Below are 18817 nucleotides of genomic sequence, written 5' to 3' on the forward strand. Positions count from 1 at the left end.
TTTTTGTTTTGGATAGTAATAATTTGGAGGGAATTGTGCCAGTAAAAATCTCAAATTTGACTTCACTCAAGTATGTCTCTATCGAAGATAACTACTTATCAGGTAAGCTAAATAACTCATCTTGCTTTAATGATGTACTTAAGACATAGATGAGTTACTAACCATTGAACATTTTTTAATAATAAATATTGTTGTAATTTGTTTTAACTTTTTATTTAGTTTCTTCACCATAATAATATTTTTAGTAACTTTATTTATATGTTCCAGGAAAAATTCCATCAGTTATTGGAAACTTGACTTTTCTCGAGGAATTTGAACTTTCTGATAATAACTTAACAGGTATAATATTATTTTCCATTTTTCTTTACTTAGTTACATGTTAGTATTAGTAAGCTTTACTTAGTTACATCTTCCTTCAATAGAGTTATTTAATCAAAATATTTTATTTTTAAATTACAAACATTATTTATTTGTTTAAAAGATGATCCAAACTCCTAATTTTAACTCTGTTCCAAATTTTCTGCAAGGCCAAATTCCTCCCTCATTATGCAATCTGAGTTCCCTTAAGGTTCTCTTCTTATACAAGAATAGTTTGGATGGAGAAATTCCTGATTGCATTGGAAACATGAGTTCTCTTTCACACATTGACCTAGAGAAGAATAATTTTCATGGTAATATACCAGAAAATTTTGGTAAGAGTTGCACCTTACACAGTTTTCGAATCAGCGACAACCAAATAGAAGGGTCACTGCCACGATCTTTGGGTAATTGCAAAGAGTTGAAGCTTCTCGACGTTGGAAACAACTATTTGAATGACACATTCCCAAATTGGTTAGGAAATTTGGATCAACTGCAAGTGCTTATCTTGAGATCGAACAGATTCTATGGTGAAGTGGTTAGCTCAGGAGTTACAGTTTCCTTCACTCGTTTACGTCTCATTGATATTTCTCATAACAATTTCAGTGGCTATTTACCTATGAAATATTTTGAAAATTTGCATGCCATTAAAGAAGGGAATGGAAAAAAAGATAAACCAGAGTACATGACAGATGGATCAGCATTGGGAGTGTGGAATTATGCCATCAACATATCTTTTATAATAAAAGGGTTGGAAACAGAGTTTGAGGAACTGCTAACTATATGGACAGTTATTGATTTTTCCAGCAATCAGTTCTACGGAGAAATTCCTAAAACACTTGGAGAGCTTCACTCACTTATTGTCTTGAATCTCTCTCATAATTGTTTAACAGGTCATATTCCATCATCATTAGGTGATTTATCAGAGCTTGAATCATTAGATCTCTCATCAAACAAGCTCCATGGAAGAATTCCAACAGAGTTGAAAAATCTTGGGTTCTTAGCAGTGTTGAACCTTTCTCAGAATAATCTTGTGGGGCTCATTCCTCAAGGCAAACAATTCGATACTTTCACAAATGATTCCTACATAGGAAACCTGGGTTTATGTGGATTGCCATTATCAAAAAGTTGTGATAATGAGAAGGGAACTCCAGCCAAATTTGATAGAGATGATGATGATGGAATGAACTGGAAATTTTCAATATTGATGGGGTATGGATGTGGGTTGGTGCTGGGACTGAGTACGGGATACATTGTCTTCGCAACTGGAAGACCACGGTGGTTCATTAGGACCTACGAGAGAGTTCGACAAAGATTTGCAAAAAGGGTAAAAAAGAGAAGTCGTTGACCGATTTTTGTTGCAAAACAAGCAGTGGACTGGACAGAGCAGAAAACTTCAAGGCATGGTGGTCGGAAGCAATGACCGATCCAGAAATTCGAAAATGAGATCCAAAATTTTAATATACCTTTTTTTTAAATAGAAATTGAGTATACAAATTTCTTTTATTTTTCTCTCTTTTCCTTAATACATTAAACTAGTATTTACAATTTTCCAAAATAATGGGATGCACTTGCTCCCTAAGGACTTAATCCATCTGCCCCTGGTTCAGGTCCGTCTCGATAGCTGTCTTATATATAATTTCCATAACCTTTAGTAGTGGACTTACCCAAATCACTTTTGTCACCAGTATATTCGGCTAGTGTGAAAAACGTATAGTAATTTCCCTACCATGTTACGATACTCGTGTTCATCTTTAAGTGGACTGACTGCATCCTCTCACAAATCAGATGCTGTTTCTTATAAACAAAGGAATGAAACAAAGATGGATTTCTACAATTATAAAATTGAATAAGAAAGTACTCATCCACAGAGCTGACATGAACACCTCAACTAATTCATACATAAGCATGCATGATATTTTGAATACGGATATTAGAGTGAATCTAATTGTATGTTTCAGGTGAAATTCCATCGGATATCGGAAATCTTATTTTTGTTGAGGTGATTAACCTTTCTTCATACAACTTAAAAGGTATTGTGCAATTCTTTCTTTTGCTCGATAGAAAGCCATAACAGAAAATTTTGAAAAAAAAACGGCTTAATTTGAAAATCAAACCTACCAATAAAGAATTCAATAAGGATTGTTCCATTAACAGCACCTTTAGATCATATTTTTTGCTCGGCAATTTGATATTATTTAATATCTTAAACGTCTAAAACCAGATTATGTGTCTCGTTAAAAGCCTTTCTAATCCTAGTTGAAGGAAAAGAGTACACACAACCTGGAATAAGACTAGATACAAAGGACCATCGCAACCAAAATACAAAATACACGTCTTCCATTCAAACCACAACCATGTTCATATTTGGAGCTATCATAAGCAGTAAAAAATGAATGACATTTTCATATTTAAAAAGAAAAAAAAAAGAAACAAAGGATAACGTGATTAATCATATAAACATTTTCTTTAACAAATTGGCTGTAGATGATATAAAATCATTGGTTAAAGGTTGGATTGATACAAATCTTCTACATTTTATCATAGCTTAAGACTCGTTTTTTCTTTTAGTATGCCTCAAAATTGAAGTTTGGTTATTTTTTGCGCATGTCCTATTCCAATGAGTTTATTCAAATGTAAAAAGTTAGAACAGTTGTATTTGAATTATAATCATTTGGAGGGGATTGTACCATTAGAAATCTCAAATTTGACTTCACTCAAGCTTTTATTCATCCAAGAAAACAATTTATCATGTAAGCTTAATAACTCATCGTGCTTCAATATAGAGGAGTTTCATGTCAAAAAATATAGAGAGAGCGAGAGGAATTATTTGTTTTGTAATACCCAAAATTCGATTAGTGACCGAAATGAAAATTTAGTGACCAAAGTATAAATTTAAAAAAGTTTATAGATTAAAATAATATTTTTCTGAAAAAAAAATTTATCTCATAAATGAATAATTTATTCTCAAGAATTTAATTTTGGTGTTACGCGGATTTTTTTCCTATAGTATGAAAAGACTCTTGATTTGGAGTTGGGTAGAATTTGTTTTGATTGAATGAATAACCAAACAAAACAATTCAAACCAATTATTTTTTAATTTGTATTATTCATTAATATAAGAAAACAAATGTCATATTGTCATCGACTCAATTTTATTTTAAATATTTATTTATCTATTTATTCTAATGTCTGTACTCAGTACTTGGCCCGCCTATTTTTAATTTTAAAACTTTCAGGTATGGTTTTTTTTTCTTCTTTTTTTGATAAATTCAGTTTAAAACCTTATTTTTGCATGGATTCAAATAGCGGCCATATAGCGGAATAACGATTGCTATATAGCGGTTGAGGTGGTGCTCGAAACCGTTATAGCAGAAAATAGTGGTTTGCAATGAAATCACACCAATAATGGTGGCTCACGGTCGGAATTTAACGGGTAACGGTCAATAGCAATAACAGTGGGCCGCTATTCCCGTTATTATTTTGTTAGAAATAAAAAACCAACAAGGGAACGTTTTAGACTCAACTTATAGTACTGACCAAAACAGAAATACATTGAAAGTTGGAGACATGACGAGTAGTTTACCCTTTATTTATTAACATAGATAATTATCTCTCAACTCACAATATAAGGATGGATCGGGAACACAAACATCTTCCTTGCAACTAAGAACATGTAACCCCCACAGACCGATAAGGGTAACCAGATCCGATCCGGAGTGTCACATTTGGGCCACCGGAGTGATCCACTGTATAAATAGCGGAAAAATTAAAACTTTTATTGAAACGTGTAACTTATAAAATCAGTTTTCACTATTTAAAAATAAAACATATTTCCAGACTCGTATATAAATCAAAATACAATTACATGCCCCCTAATCACATGTACCATACTCTGCAACAACGCCGGAAGAACTCCCATACTGAAGTAGATAGCTGCACTGATACAATTCTTTTAACCTGCAATGTTGAGTAATAGAGTGAGCTTCGGAAAGCTCAGTAATACAGAACTACCAGATGATGCTGAAGAACGTGCAGATACAAATAAACATATATTTCCTTAATGATCCATATATTTACAGACCTTTATGTTGAGCAGAGATCCTACTGATATTTTAGGTGGTAATGGATAATGAGCTTTTAGTTCAGAGAAATATTTCGGATGTTTAGGTTCAGGAGATCAGAATAGGTTATCTAGTGTGTTCCCAAAAATCATGTAACTTTTCAGATCTTTTTAAAACATATATATATATACCCCCATCCGTCAAGTCCAAAATGTGTAGGTTCCCCAGAACCATACACCCACCGTCAAGTCCAGTAGGCCCTGAGCACACAGCCGAGGAGCCGGTAAGTAAGGCCCTGAGCACACAGCTGATGAGCCTCCAGGTATACTTCCTCCAACATTACCCCCAAGTAAAATATGTCCGTCCGTAAACGGATATATCAAAAATCAAAACATAAATCAGGTCAAGTATCATATCAGAATCCATGTCAGATATCAGATCATAATCCATGTCAAGTATCAGATCAGAATTCCAATCGAAAATCAGATAAAATATTCATGTGAGTAGGGAACATGTAACACCCATAACCCGTATAATTATACATATACAGATTATAGATGTCACCTGTATTTTCTAAATCCATTTCAACATTCAAAAGCGAATTAAAATTTATTTCCTTAAAATAGTAAATGATATTATAAAAATACCATGTCATATAAATCATATTTCGTTGTAACCAATTTAATTTAAAAGATTTATTTTATATGAATAGTAAATAGTACCCGTGAACAGTAACCATGAATAGTGGGGGAATCGATTCCCTGTAGCAGGAGAATCGGTACCCCTTTTACATACTGGAAAAATTTGCTTAAAACGGGGTTACTGTTCATGCTACAGTACTTTCCAAAATTTCATATAAATCTCATAAAAATTAACTTTTCATCACTATAACAATTTCCAAAATTTATTCAACAAAATAAATTTAACATTATCAAATTACATGCCACTATCTAAATCAAATTCCATCATAGGATGTCTTACAGATATTGCAATATACCTCTCGATGCTTGATGGCGTTTTGAACTCTTTATTCTTATTCTTTGCTTTTTACCTACGCGTGAAAATCATCACACACTAAGTATAAACTTAGTGAGACAATTAAAACATTTAACAGTGCAATACAATTCATGCATGATTTTCAATGTCAAAAATTGAGTTTCCATAAAATCATTTTACCATGATCAAAATAATATAAAATCCCTTACCATTTATCCCATAAGCTCGTAAGCTTATTTTACCAAAATACTTACCAATATTCCAAAAGCTCGTAAGCTTATTTTACCCATATACTTGCCATTATTCCAAAAGCTTGTAAGCTTATTTGTATGCTTACCATTTATTAAGCAATAAACCATAAACCATAGCCTATAGCCCCCTGGGTATTCGAGTAATATTTGCACCGTAGTGCTACACATAAGGTCGTGCCCACCATATACACCGAAGTGTATTACACATAAGGTCGTGCCCACCATATACACCGAAGTGTATTATAAACATGCAGCTGCTATACTCTATGGCATGCCAACTATACCCTGTCCCTCAATGACTTACTTGGGCATATAGTCTATTTTATTCGATCCATCCATGGCAAAGTATATTATCAAATTTAACATTGGGCAGTTCATACCCGAAAACATTCATGATAAAATATCACATTTTTCCTTCATGGTCAATGCATTTTAATTTCATACTCTGACATCTCAATGTCAATTTATAAAAATGATATAAAATCATGCTGATATAAACAAGGTCGACTTATCGCAAGTCTTCCTTATGATGTATAAAACATCCATGTATAATTTCATGCATGTATTGCACTCACCTTGACACTTTATGTCTTTCAAAATATATGAGCCTCACTATTGTCCAAAATATACCCTTTTTATACTTGACTTGCTTCAATTGCAAATCAATCATGATCTGTATAAATCACAAATTTATAACAATACATATGTTAGTATTGTACTAACATAACCATATCCCAAAATAATTCCATAGCATACTTCAAACTCATTTCCCCCAAATAATTCAGTACTTATTAATTCCTTTAACATTGGAACCCACTTTTCCAATTTACTCAAAATGGTCCTTCACCATTTTATCACCTAGATTCTTAATACCAAAAATTCCAGTATTGAAATTATTTCACATCTAACATTCATTTCAATTCCTGAACAATAATTTCCAGCATAGTACATCAATTATACAACACTTACACAACAACCCATTAATTTTCCAGAATTCAGACAACTCGTACTACCCTTAAAGAATCATTATTCTGTATTGATATAGACACTGGAATTCAATTCCATTTATTCCGTTAAAAACTAGACTCGAATAAAAATCTATCCATATAAAGAACTCCTTCTAATTCATTCTGTACAATTTATGGTGAATTTTCAAAGTTCACCAACAGAATCTGTTTTGTACAGAATTCTGCTGTCCGACTTTTCTGACCTTTCTTCAGTTAAAAATTCATATATATTTGTATACAACTTGAAATTGACCCCTTTTTGTTTTAAACAAAACTAGATCCATATATGAATACAATATATAAAAATAACCTCCAAATTATTTTTATATATTTTCTGGTGAATTTTCGAACCTACTGCCAGAATCAAAATCCAAACTATTTTTTTAACTTCATCCTTAGGTTCTTCATCATTTCTTACAACCTCAAAATCATCAATAATCATCATCAATTTCAACAACCATAGTATAAACCCAAATTTTCAGATTTAGAGATATTTGAAATCAAGCTATATTATCATGCAATATTGGTACCAAATGATAGAGTTTTTCACATATAACATTTTTCTTTTTACAACTTACTCAAAATCCTAAGTAAATTGCTTGAGAATTGAGTTAAGGCTTGCTCTTACCTTAGGAAAACCCCACGTCTGGTTTTGGAGAAGAAGATGAGCATATTTTGTTGAAATGTGGAAAACATTTCATCTTAATTTACCTTAAATTCCACTTGAATGAATAAAATATTCATTTAATTGAGATAAGACCAAATCACCTTTAATGAATCTCCTTCATTACCATAATACCATGACAACTCATCCTTATCATATTTCAAAGTCAAAGATAAAATATTTTGACTTTTAAATTCCGAAATTTCCCTTGAATTTTCAAAAATTGCGTTTTAGTCACTAAATTCCATTGTTTCGGTTAAATCTGAAAATTGTACATTTTCAAACCAACTTTCTCTGATCTAAAATATTACAATAATATTTCCAACCATTTTATAACATCCTTCAAATTTGTAAAATTCCAATTCGATCGGAATTTACCGATTCCTTACCGGCTTTAACTCATTCTTTACTAAATTCAAAATCCAACAATATGGTTTCCATAAAACTCCAATCTCAAGAGTAAACCATATATTTATGGAATAAAATTCTTTTTAGGAAATTTATCACTTAATTCCCTATACTTTTCCCAAGTTTTATACTTTGACCATCAAACTTTTAAAATTTCCATTTTGGTCATTGTCTAAATTTTTGGGGTATTACAATTCTCCACTCCTTAAGAAAATTCGTCCTCGAATTTTAAAACTTTCTATGAAAACACTAACTCCTATTTTATAATGATTGCACTTTCCATTGCAAATTCGTAAAGATTATGCAAATCATTATATTTGGAAACTATTTAATCCAAACCTTCAACTTGATATGAAAATATCTACACATTTTCATATTATCCTTTCTTTCTCAAGTAATGTCCTCGACATTATGATTTTGCTAATTTACTTTGACTAGAGAAATCGTCTTGTTAAGTAGTTCCTTAATTTCTCAAGCTAAGATCCATATTGATTCTTTTTCATAAATCAAATCTGGTCGGATCTTAATTTCCTTTGATGCAATGACATGTGAAGGATCTGATCAATAGTTTTTTAAGCATCGACACATGAAAAATGTCTGGATAGGTATACTCGGTCGAAGTCAAAGGTCATTTAATGCCCGGTCAAAGCCGGTCAAAGTTTTGGTCAACGATGGTCAACGCCGATCAACGGGTCGGGTCGGGTCGGGTTATGACCGGTCAAACCGGTCAACTATGCACCAAAACCGGTCACTTTTGTCTTCCCCACGCGCAGTGGCGGCGCGTGAACAGTGCCCTGATATCGGAAAATTCCCGGAAAAATTCCTAATTAAGCGATTTCGAGATACTTACAAAGCTCGGTTCAAATTTTTGAACGGCGGAGAGCTCGATTTCAACGAATCGGATACTTTGACCGCTTCACCTCCTCACGCACCACCGTTGACAGAGACCAAGGATGACACCGGCAGACTTGGAACGATGCAAGGAACACGATGGTGCGGGAGGTGTCGTAAACGGATCATCAGATCGTCGTGAATCGATGAAAAACCAACTAAAACCGAGTTATTACCGACGATACTTCCGACTGAAATTAACGACGAACGACGATGATTCATGACGAAAGGCTTGAGGGGTTTTGTTCCTCGATTGACAACGAACACGATGGTGGTTTCGGCTCGTCGATCGGAGGTCGGACGGTGAGTAGATCGGAGTTGAAAGAAGAGTTGTTGGAGAGGGAAAACTGGAAAAATTTTCCAGAAACATACGGGAATGGGGAATTTATATCATCTCATAAATAAAAATGGTTAAACCAAGAGTTTAGCCACTGAACTTCCTGTACTTCATAAAACGGTCTGCTAACTTTAAAATTTGACAATTTAACCCACTGTTTCTTTCAAAATACCAATTAAATCCACCACTTTATAATTTCTTAATTTTAGCCCCCAATTTGTTACAGAACACCTCCAACGACAACACCTAGAGTGAATGAAAACAACACTAAGAAATAATAAGATTAAGATAACTTGGCTCGTTGAAGTGAGCATGCGTCAGCCACTGAAATTTTATAACATCTCATCTAATTAGATGATGATAGCATAAACATGACCTACTATAACATCTTATCTAAGCAGTAATGATTACTAATTTTTTTACATAAAAAGGTGTGTCGTTAAAGTACCACTTCTGCTGAGAGAAAATGGAAAAAGAGTGCATCATAAGAACTATTATCCAGCCACAATGTAAAAGGTGCAAAGTAATGAGTAGGGTTCATTGCCCGAACGAAGAACATAAGAAAACACACTGAAAGTTTCGACACAAAAGGCTAATTTATCAATCATGTTCCCAAGACTGGATAATGTGGATCCTCTGTCTGTTGGGAGTTTCACAATAACAACTGCATCATTCTCCAAATGAAAATTACTGAACTGCAACTCCAACACAGGAAAAAGAAAGGGGTTGATTAAAATGGTAAAGAAACAACAAAAGAGAGAATGATGTCGAGATATTACCTGTTACCTTGTACCATCCTTTCTTTTCTGAACTAGAACCACCCGCCTATGAACTCTATCTTCAACTCCGAAGGCGGCTTTAATGCTTTGATTACATTATCTTCCTTTATATCTCCATCCAAATTTATTCTAACATTGCTGAGACTCTTCTTGTTCGAAAGGTTGGCTCTGATAGCCTCATCTGCATCAATCGCATTTCCTACCAGTTTCACACGAACATCTCCACAAAGGTGGTTCAACTCTTCAAAATCTCCGAGACTGAATTCCTCTGCATCATTCTGATCAACTATAACAATGACATTGGTTAATTCCCTCAGAGAAGTTAAGCAGCCAATTCCTTTTGGATAGAAAGTTATACTACAGCAATACCAGGTATAAAGATACCTCAATCTCATCAATTTCCCGATTCCGTCCGGTAACTTCGTAATACTACTACATCCAGTTAGATCCAAAGATTGCAAATCATATAAGTCACAAATGTTTCTGGTAGTATCTTCAATTCTTTGCTGCCAGCTAAGCTAAGGAACTTCAGATTTATTAATTCATAAATTTCCTCGGGAAATTTACGGAGTACATTACCTTGTCCACATGGTCCAAAACAATTATGCCATCCGCTAGACAAGCTCAAATCCAATAACCTGAGATGTTTGGATTGTTTACATAAGTTAGATAATGCTCTACTGGTTATCAAACACCCTTGACTAACAGCAACAAGAGTCCGCAATTTCTCTGCACCGCTAATGTCCACAGGGAAACCAACTCCCTGGGCTATCATCACCATTAAATGACGAATGCTAATAAGAGGAAAATATGACGGCAGAGGAGGACAAGATGAATCTAGAATCAATGGCGGATCACAAGATGAAGCTAGAATTGAAGTTCCAGAATCAGAAAGAGTTTTCATCTGCTTTGGAGCTGGAGCTGAATCAGGAATCACACGCTTTATAGATTTGACCTCCTTAGACGTCCTAGCAGAAGTTAAGTCCAACATCATATGTTCAACAGATCGGATCTCCACCATTAGTTCAGATTGGAACAGAAACCGAAGAAAGTCGTGTACGGTATTATGCATCTTCCATGTATGGATACCACCATTCCTGCAAAAATCTTGTAAAAATGAATGAGCTACTAAACATTTAAAGTACGCTTCACCTTTTAGCTCCATTACTGAATCATCGGATGAGTTTAGATAACCGTGTGCCATCCAGTGTTGGACTAAAAGAGTTCTCGACATTTCAAAGTTTTTGGGAAAGATAACACAATACAATAAGCATTGCCTTATTGACCAAGGTAGATCACAATAAGATAGCCATAGTATTTTAAAGATATACTTGGGTATCATAAGAGATTCCCATATATAGTTTTCCAGAACACTGTTCCACTCTCTTTTTTCAATTTTATGCTGCAAGACACCTCCCAAAACCTTTGCAGCAAACAGTGATCCTTTACATTTCTTTGCAATTTTCAATCCTATATCTTCTACATATTTATGACTATCTTCATTCCGTCCATTGAAGGCAACTTCACGAAGTATCATCCAACACAATTCATCAGGCAACTCTTTCAGATGAAATATATAAGATGATTTCGTTTCTACTGCAAATTTGTGTTCACAAGTAGTAATTACAATCCTACTCTCTGGCATGCCATGTTGAAAAACAGATTTAAGTACTCCCCAGTCATCATAATCATATCTCCCCACGCCATCTAAAACAAGAAGGGTTTTCTTGTCGACAATCTTTCGATAAATTCTATCTAAAATACCTTGCAATGGAAAAAATGTTAGAATGCACAAGAATTCATGTTTCAAGCCCTCAAGAGCTTGAATGACTGCTCTACCAATTTTGCCTAAGTCGGAATCGTCTGAAACGTTCACCAAAATTATGTTGTTGAAGCTTGCCACGACCTGCTCATCTTCACAAATGCATTGAGCAAGAGATGATTTCCCCATTCCGTCCATGCCAACAATAGAGATGGTTTTGATTTTGTCGCTCCTCTCTTTACTACTTTCGCCCAAAATTACATCCATTATATCTTTCTTTACCTGGTCTATACCAAGTAACTTCGACACTTCAAGGTCCAGCAAAATAGATTCTGGTCCAGGAGAAAGCTTAGATCTCAAATCCATCAACTCTACTTCCAACTTAGAAATGGATGATTCAAAAGGATCATTAACCACATCTATAATGTCCGGATCAGAAGGATCAGTTTTTTCTTTACTAGCCTTAGTTTCAACTGCTTCTACCAGTAATCTACTTCGCATCAATTGATTGTTAAAGTCGCTAAACATGTCTTCTATATCGTATAATAGATCATCAAGTACATATCCGTCAATCTCAAGCCTCGACAGCTGAACGGACAATGGCCAATCCTTTAATGCATTCATCTTGGACCGAATAGCTTCCAGACGAAGTACAAGCGAGTCCATCTCACCCTGAAACTCTGTCACATCTACAGAGTCGCGTACATTTTCGTCAGCTTTGATTGCATGTACCAGCTCCAGGATTGCAGAAACAAGTTCTTCGGCCATCCTAAGAGAAACAAACAGCGAGAGAAGCGATTAGTTAAGCAAGGGGACGTTTCTGCAATCCTGAGACCCTTAATTAATAATTTATATTTTTATTAAAAAATATAATCATTAAATTGATTATTTTTAACTTAATTAATAATTTATCTAATTATATATATAATCATTAAATTGATTATTTTTAACTTAATTAATAATTTATATTTTTATTAAAAAATACATCATAACTTAATATATTTTTTAATGAATTTAGGATATGAATCTATTATTAGTTCTTATCATCGTTGAGATTATATGTGGACGTTTTAGCTCTTGAGTAGTATGCATGAACATTGTTTCCCCTCCTGATTGTAAGAATAGATAGCATGCTTATCGTGTATATATAATTTTTTTATTTTGTTTTTCTTATATATATTAAATTAAAAGAGTGTTCGAGTATAGAATTAAATAGATCACTTATTGATTGTGCTACAAACAGATAAATTATGGAGACAAGAAAATTTATAGATTATTTTGAAAAAGAAAATATAAAAATTATAAATTTATTTTTTGAAGAACTCTGTTATTTCTTGAATGACAGTGTTAGATATGCTCCCCACTAAGAACCAATTGATGTCGTTTGACATGAACATTGATGGTATATGTGTCCTGTGTTTAAATGAGATTGAATCTAGGGACCACATGTTCTTTGATTGTTGTTATTCTAGGAGGGTTTGAAGGAGCATCTTATCGGCTTGTAATGTGACGAGGCAGATCATGCATTGGATGCATGAGCTCGGTTAGGCTTGTTGTAATGCCAGGGAAAATCTATGTTTTGGCTTATATTTTTCACTTGGCTTGGAACTGTGTCATTACGTTGATTTGGAAGGAAAGGAATTGCAGAATTTTTTAGGGGAAGCAGTGCTCAGAGGAAGCATTGGTAGATCGTTTAACGGAGATGATTCGTGTGAAGGTTAATGGTATGAAAGCCTGTAAAGTGAGTCAATTAGATACTAAATCTTAACTGACTGTCTCTTTAGAGAGAAAATAAAGTTCAATACTACGCACCGTAAGTCACAAGCTCGATACCCGCCATCAGACGTCACCATAAATGAGAAAAATATGGTGACGTACGTACATTGTACAGTGCAGAACAAGGTTGTGTTATCATCGGCTCTATTTCCACCAATCTGGAACTCAACCTTCTTCTACTTCTGTGTAAAGCAAGTTGGAAGCTTGTGTTTTACCTATCTCCATAACGTATTGACGGTATCTTCCTTCTTTGGAGGGAAGTACTTTCTGGAACTGGAAATGATGGAAACATTCTTGAGCCAGTTCCACATTCCAAGCCATCGGTCCTTTGGAAATTGATGCAACTGACTGACCAAATAACCTGCTTCCAATGCCTCTTTCATAGAGAAGAAAATTGAGAATTCAGTGTAGTCAATTTCATCCTCGTCGGGGAGCTCCATTATTCATTTAGGATACAACATTCAAAATTCACATGTATCTAACCTTACTGCTCTTTGCACCCAGTGAGAAGAAAGATTGAAGAAGCTTAATGACGGTCAAACAGTCTCCCTGTATTCATTTAGAATACAACATTCAACATTCAACATTCACATGTATCTAACCTTGTCATGATCAGTTGATTGGGTGCCCGACTATACTTGATTAGATGTTGATAGAATAGTTTCCATTTGGTTCATACCAGGGGAAGGATTTTCCTTGTCATCTGTTGCTGGCACAAGAGTATCCATTACTGAAGATCTGTTGTTGTTAATCCATTTGCTTCATTTCCTTTCATATTCGATCGTATATAGTCCAAAACAATCAATGACAATTCTTTTTGTTAAGAAAAACGAATGTTTCCAAGAAAAATATTTTTCGTATCTGAAAATGATTTCAACATCGAAAGGAGATCCATGAAGTCGTTAAGTAACCTTTGGACTTTTTACTCGATGCCATTGCAGGAAGAATGTTTTCTCTTAAAACATGGAATACATCAATAAATATTTCACTAACCATTTGAATGGTTGAATATCAATAAAGTTTAACACTTAAATGAAACGAAATCCAGAATTTCAACTACACTAAACAAGGGTGCATTGTCAACAAATATCTGCAAGACAAGCTTTTAAGACCTGAACCACAACCACAACAGCTATAAGAAATATCAATCGACCGATATCGGAACTCGGAAGGCAATATACAAAATTTGCCACTTTTGGCATACTGGAATTGATCCCATTACATCCTCGAAAAACCAGTCCCTGAACTAATAATGTCATTAAACAAATGCAAAAATGCGACGGAATGAACGATAGTAATTTAATAATGAAAAGAGAATTACTAACATTAATTACAAAACTTGGCTGATAAATCACTCAAAATGATTAACAGCTAGATTAATCAACCTCCATACCAGAAATGGCTTCCTCTAGAATCATTTGAAGCTCCATCACTCTTTGCCGTGTCAATGCAATGCAGTCCTGCAACCATGGAAGCCATTTTTCGTATCAGCTTTTGGCCCAGTTTTAGTTCATTATAACTTTAATATGAGTCTGTATCGAAACAAATCATACAGAAAATGCTTCAGAACACCAAAAAGGTAAATCTTTCTACTATTATCATGCGATTTCTCGGAAGTCTAAAGCATGTCAACCTACATCCAAGGAAATGACCTTCAGATCAAATATCGGAGTCCAAGGCAGCTACTAAAGTTAAAGGTGAAAAACATCCCATGATAAAACCAAAAAACTTAACTGTATTATGCTGCTAAAGCATCGGCAAAGATTCTACATTTAATTAGAACATTTTATTGCCAGACTTTAAAATTTCAACAGACCTGGATAGCAGATGTATATGCTAGAACTGGTCCACCTGGTTTATAAAGCGATACAAGTTGACTAGATGAATCTAAAACCACAGTTACAGACGTCTCCATAATAGACTCTTCCTCGGCGGTAGGATCTGCCAAAATGTAATTCTTGTGAAGTATACATGTCAGTGAAAACGGAATGCTGCCCAGGTTCACTTTTCTCTTCTCCTTATTGACTGGCTCCCTGTCAGATAGTCCTTGTTCCTCCGATAAAACTATTTTTCCATCATCGTTGAGAGATACTACCGGGATTTCCACTTGAAGAAAATTTTCATAAATTAAGACAATTAGAATAAATTTACTTATAAGGAGTAAGGACCAGTGCTGAACTTGAATCCTGAATCTAGAGTATATCACCATCCAACACAAGCCAAAATTTGCATCACTAGAAAGTAGAAACTAGAGAAGTTATGGCAAAAAAAAAAAACACGCTAAATATTAGTCACTCGAAAACCAATCTATTAGTCAACATTAAAGCTGCAACGGAGTAGCAAGACCTGATAATATAGACAGGCTATGCATGAAAATACAAGGTAGACAAGATTAAAATAAGTTTGAAATATTTAAGCTCTTACTCAACCATGACATATTAGAAAAACAAATTACACGCATAACATGTAGTTGACCTCACGTCCTATCTTAAAAGTAATTCCTTAGGCGGTGCATAAAATTTCTCTTAAAAAGAATAAAGGATTTCACCATTGCAATTTTCCACTTCCCATTTTTGATTTCATGGAAAAGGTAAGTGGTTTTGGGCAAGTATTATTATATTTAGAAGCACGGGTGAAACACTAACAATAAGAAAATGCAGCAACAGCTGCAAGTAATGCAGCATCGAAAAGAGCACCATCAGCATACAAACAGTAAATGTCCTGTAAAAAAGAGAGAATACTATGTTACTTCCATATTCAAGGATACGAAAGGCACTATGACACTACTTGAATTTCCATATTATCTTGCTTGAACACTAAATGGCTTGTGTTCAAACTCTTATACAGATTGTTAAGACATTTTAAAACCACAATCACCTACCAAATAGGCCATCCAAGCAGCTTTTCCACTAACCAAGGACAGTTCCTTCAAATTAATCATGCCAGAGCTGTAGTTACACATGTGACAAGATGTTTGAGAAAATAATTATCAAGAAAAATGAATCAAAGTGGAACAGTTTTCAAACAGAACATATTATAAGTGTGAAGAGCATCAGAGGAAACAAAACCACCAACAAATTAAGATAAAATAACTGAGCAGTGTGCTTAAGCGGATAGAAAGAAACAGAAAGGCAAACTCAAAGTTTCAATATTCAAGACTCAAATACCCAGTTAACCACACCAGTAATCATGAGTAAACATGAAGGTGAAGATGAATATAAGAATTGAATCCACACAAAGACAAAACAAATTGGTATGCCTTAGAATAGTGTCAGATAATTGCTTTGCCACAACTGGTGCTGCCTCAGCCGGTCTGCCAGGCCTAACAATTGGAGGCATGTGGAAATCAATTGCTGAAAATGAGAGAAATTACAAAAAAAAATGGAAGATAAAAGATAGGTTTTGAGAAAAGAAAGAGAGATAGTAAAGAATGAAACTTATGGCAGCCAACCTATACAACCCTCATCAGGTGTTTCCAACGAAGGGGTCATGACTTCCATTTTGATAGCAGCCAACATCGTCTATGCAACACAAGAAACAAATTATCAACTCCAGGCTTAATTGCTTGGCAACGTAAAGCAGCATGTATTTAGAGAAAGTGATAAACTTACAGTTGAACCAATTTTTGCATTTGCTGAACCATTAGCAGATGCAACGGCCCCTAGAGATTAGAGGAATCAGCTCAGGCATGAAAAGAAAATTATGTCACAGAAAAGTTTCATAGATGTTTCCTTTTTTTCCTTTACTAACCAAGGGCAATGTAGTATCTCTTGCTCTCCCGAGTGGTCGAGCATCAGGTCGTATAGATTCTAAAAGATGTTTCTCAAAGAAACGTAGAGGAAAGAGGCGTCTGAAAGCATCTAACTCTACTTCGGTCGACAAGTCCCCACTCGCATTTGGTAATCCCATCAATCTACCTCCTTTTGATCGAAAAAGGAACAAAAGGAACGTAAACAAACCAAACAACTTGAAAATACCAAAAAGAAAACTTGAAAATACCAAACAACTTAAGCATAACAATCTCAAACAACACCATATTACTTAATTCTACCAACTATAAAAAAATCAATCTTCTTCCTCTAGATCTTCACAATTGGTATTACATAACTGAAGTTGCAATCCAGTTGAGCGTAGTCCGAATAGTGGTAAGCTCGAACTTGATCGAACATCAATTTCTAAGCTTGCAAAATCGAAATTGATGAAACTAGTATATCAATTTTTGTATTCAAACTTGAACTTAAACTCAATTAAATGCATTCATATTCAAGCTGGAATCAATTGTCTTTTCCATAAATAATTAATGCATTAACATTACAAAATGATAAAAATAAAAAGCCTTTTTTCAATAACCAAATCAAACGTCCTTAAGTATCTTCTCTTGGAACTGCCATACCTTCTCTAGAAACTAAAACTTACCCATTAAAAATCACATCTTTTTAGTCAAAATGTACAAACAAGTAGAAACACAGAAGACAAGAAGCAACATTGGGAATCAAAACCCTTAAACGAAAAAAAGAAGAAATAAACCGCAGTGCTACTTGGCCCGGGAACGAATGTCGGAGAAGACAAGCTAACGTAGTTGGCGGATCTTTGCTTTTGAAAATAGGATGGGGCGGCTAAAGGACGTGGGAAAGAATTGAGCGGCTGTCGATGGGGGGAAATTTTTTAAATTAGGTTAGGGCTCATAATATATATAAAAATATAATTTAACTCGACTGATTATGTAAATAATTAGGTGACCCTATTTCATATGTAATGGAGTAAGGAGAAGGTAGGATAGTAGGTTGCCCTCAACGCCAGGTTGAGAGCAGCTTCCGTGGGAGACCTCCGGCAGTCAGAAATTATGAATTGTCCACCGTAAGACTCGATTCCACGACTACAAGGTTAAGAGCCTTGTGCTACTGTTTCGACTGATTAAGTAAATGAAATTATAATTTTTTTACCATTAATTTTTGAAGTCGCGCATTTTTAGTTAACAATTTATTAATATTTCAATTAGTTAATATAACAATAAATATAAATTTTTAATATTACAGAAACTCCAATGACCTCGGTAATAAAGAAATTGTTATTATTATTTGAGGTCCAGAGTATAAGCACTAGGACTACCAAGGGTACAACAGTTCAATATTAAATGGTTAAAAGTTATCTTTAAACAGATACTACCTTAAAATCATTTTTTTATTTTTAACATGAAATTATTTTATTGACAAAATGACTTGTATCTTATTACATTATTTTATTATAAATTAATTTTTTAATATTTTTTATAATTTTAAAATTATTTACTAATATAACATATAAGAAAATAATATCGTGTCAACAATGATATACACGTAGGGGTGGGAATAGGTCAGGCCGGCCTCCAGGAGCCTACGGCCTGGCCTACTTAAAGCCTGGCCTGACCTGGTATATTTGATAAAAAGGCCAGGCTCGAGTTTTTTTAAAGGCTTGTTAACTTAAATAGGCCAGGCTTAGGCTTATTATAAAGCCTGATAGGCCTGATAGGCCGGCCTATATAAATA

The 18817-nt window shown here is 34.4% G+C and overlaps 3 protein-coding genes across 3 annotated transcripts; 1 reads left to right on the plus strand and 2 right to left on the minus strand.

The window, feature by feature from the left end:
- The first annotated feature begins 36 nt into the window (after nucleotides 1-36).
- LOC120202981 (receptor-like protein 9DC3) lies at nucleotides 37-1801 on the plus strand. The gene is made up of 3 exons (XM_039203361.1): nucleotides 37-102; nucleotides 268-339; nucleotides 528-1801. The coding sequence occupies exon 3, from the start codon at nucleotides 626-628 to the stop codon at nucleotides 1703-1705; it is 1080 nt and encodes a 359-aa protein (XP_039059292.1). The 5' UTR covers nucleotides 37-102; nucleotides 268-339; nucleotides 528-625; the 3' UTR covers nucleotides 1706-1801.
- A 7985-nt stretch (nucleotides 1802-9786) lies between these two features.
- Nucleotides 9787-14020, minus strand: LOC120202795 (putative disease resistance protein RGA3). The gene is made up of 6 exons (XM_039203165.1): nucleotides 13931-14020; nucleotides 13776-13841; nucleotides 13508-13668; nucleotides 11086-12285; nucleotides 10393-10851; nucleotides 9787-10267 (listed from the first exon to the last, which is right to left on the minus strand). Exons 1-6 carry the CDS (start codon nucleotides 14018-14020, stop codon nucleotides 9787-9789), a joined length of 2457 nt encoding a protein of 818 aa, XP_039059096.1.
- A 586-nt stretch (nucleotides 14021-14606) lies between these two features.
- On the minus strand, nucleotides 14607-17201 carry LOC120202982 (exosome complex component RRP43-like). The gene is made up of 8 exons (XM_039203362.1): nucleotides 17050-17201; nucleotides 16904-16961; nucleotides 16744-16813; nucleotides 16552-16645; nucleotides 16174-16240; nucleotides 15938-16013; nucleotides 15109-15398; nucleotides 14607-14752 (listed from the first exon to the last, which is right to left on the minus strand). The coding sequence occupies exons 1-8, from the start codon at nucleotides 17199-17201 to the stop codon at nucleotides 14669-14671; spliced, it is 891 nt and encodes a 296-aa protein (XP_039059293.1). The 3' UTR covers nucleotides 14607-14668.
- Nucleotides 17202-18817: the final 1616 nt, after the last annotated feature.

Source organism: Hibiscus syriacus, unplaced genomic scaffold (genome assembly GCF_006381635.1).
Source record: "Hibiscus syriacus cultivar Baekdansim isolate YM2019G1 unplaced genomic scaffold, ASM638163v2 tig00009009_pilon, whole genome shotgun sequence".
Taxonomy (NCBI): Eukaryota; Viridiplantae; Streptophyta; class Magnoliopsida; order Malvales; family Malvaceae; genus Hibiscus; species Hibiscus syriacus.

Coding starts and splice junctions, on each gene's coding strand:
- LOC120202981 (XM_039203361.1), top strand. CDS start 626: ATGAGTTCTCTTTCACACATTGACCTAGAGAAGAATAATTTTCATGGT.
- LOC120202795 (XM_039203165.1), bottom strand. CDS start 14,020: ATGGATACTCTTGTGCCAGCAACAGATGACAAGGAAAATCCTTCCCCT. Junction 13,842..13,930: donor TTCTATCAACATCTAATCAA/GTATAGTCGGGC, acceptor AAATGAATACAG/GGAGACTGTTTGACCGTCAT. Junction 10,268..10,392: donor AAACAATCCAAACATCTCAG/GTTATTGGATTT, acceptor TCCTTAGCTTAG/CTGGCAGCAAAGAATTGAAG.
- LOC120202982 (XM_039203362.1), bottom strand. CDS start 17,201: ATGGGATTACCAAATGCGAGTGGGGACTTGTCGACCGAAGTAGAGTTA. Junction 16,646..16,743: donor ACCTGATGAGGGTTGTATAG/GTTGGCTGCCAT, acceptor TCTCATTTTCAG/CAATTGATTTCCACATGCCT. Junction 16,241..16,551: donor TTATCTGACACTATTCTAAG/GCATACCAATTT, acceptor GTGTAACTACAG/CTCTGGCATGATTAATTTGA.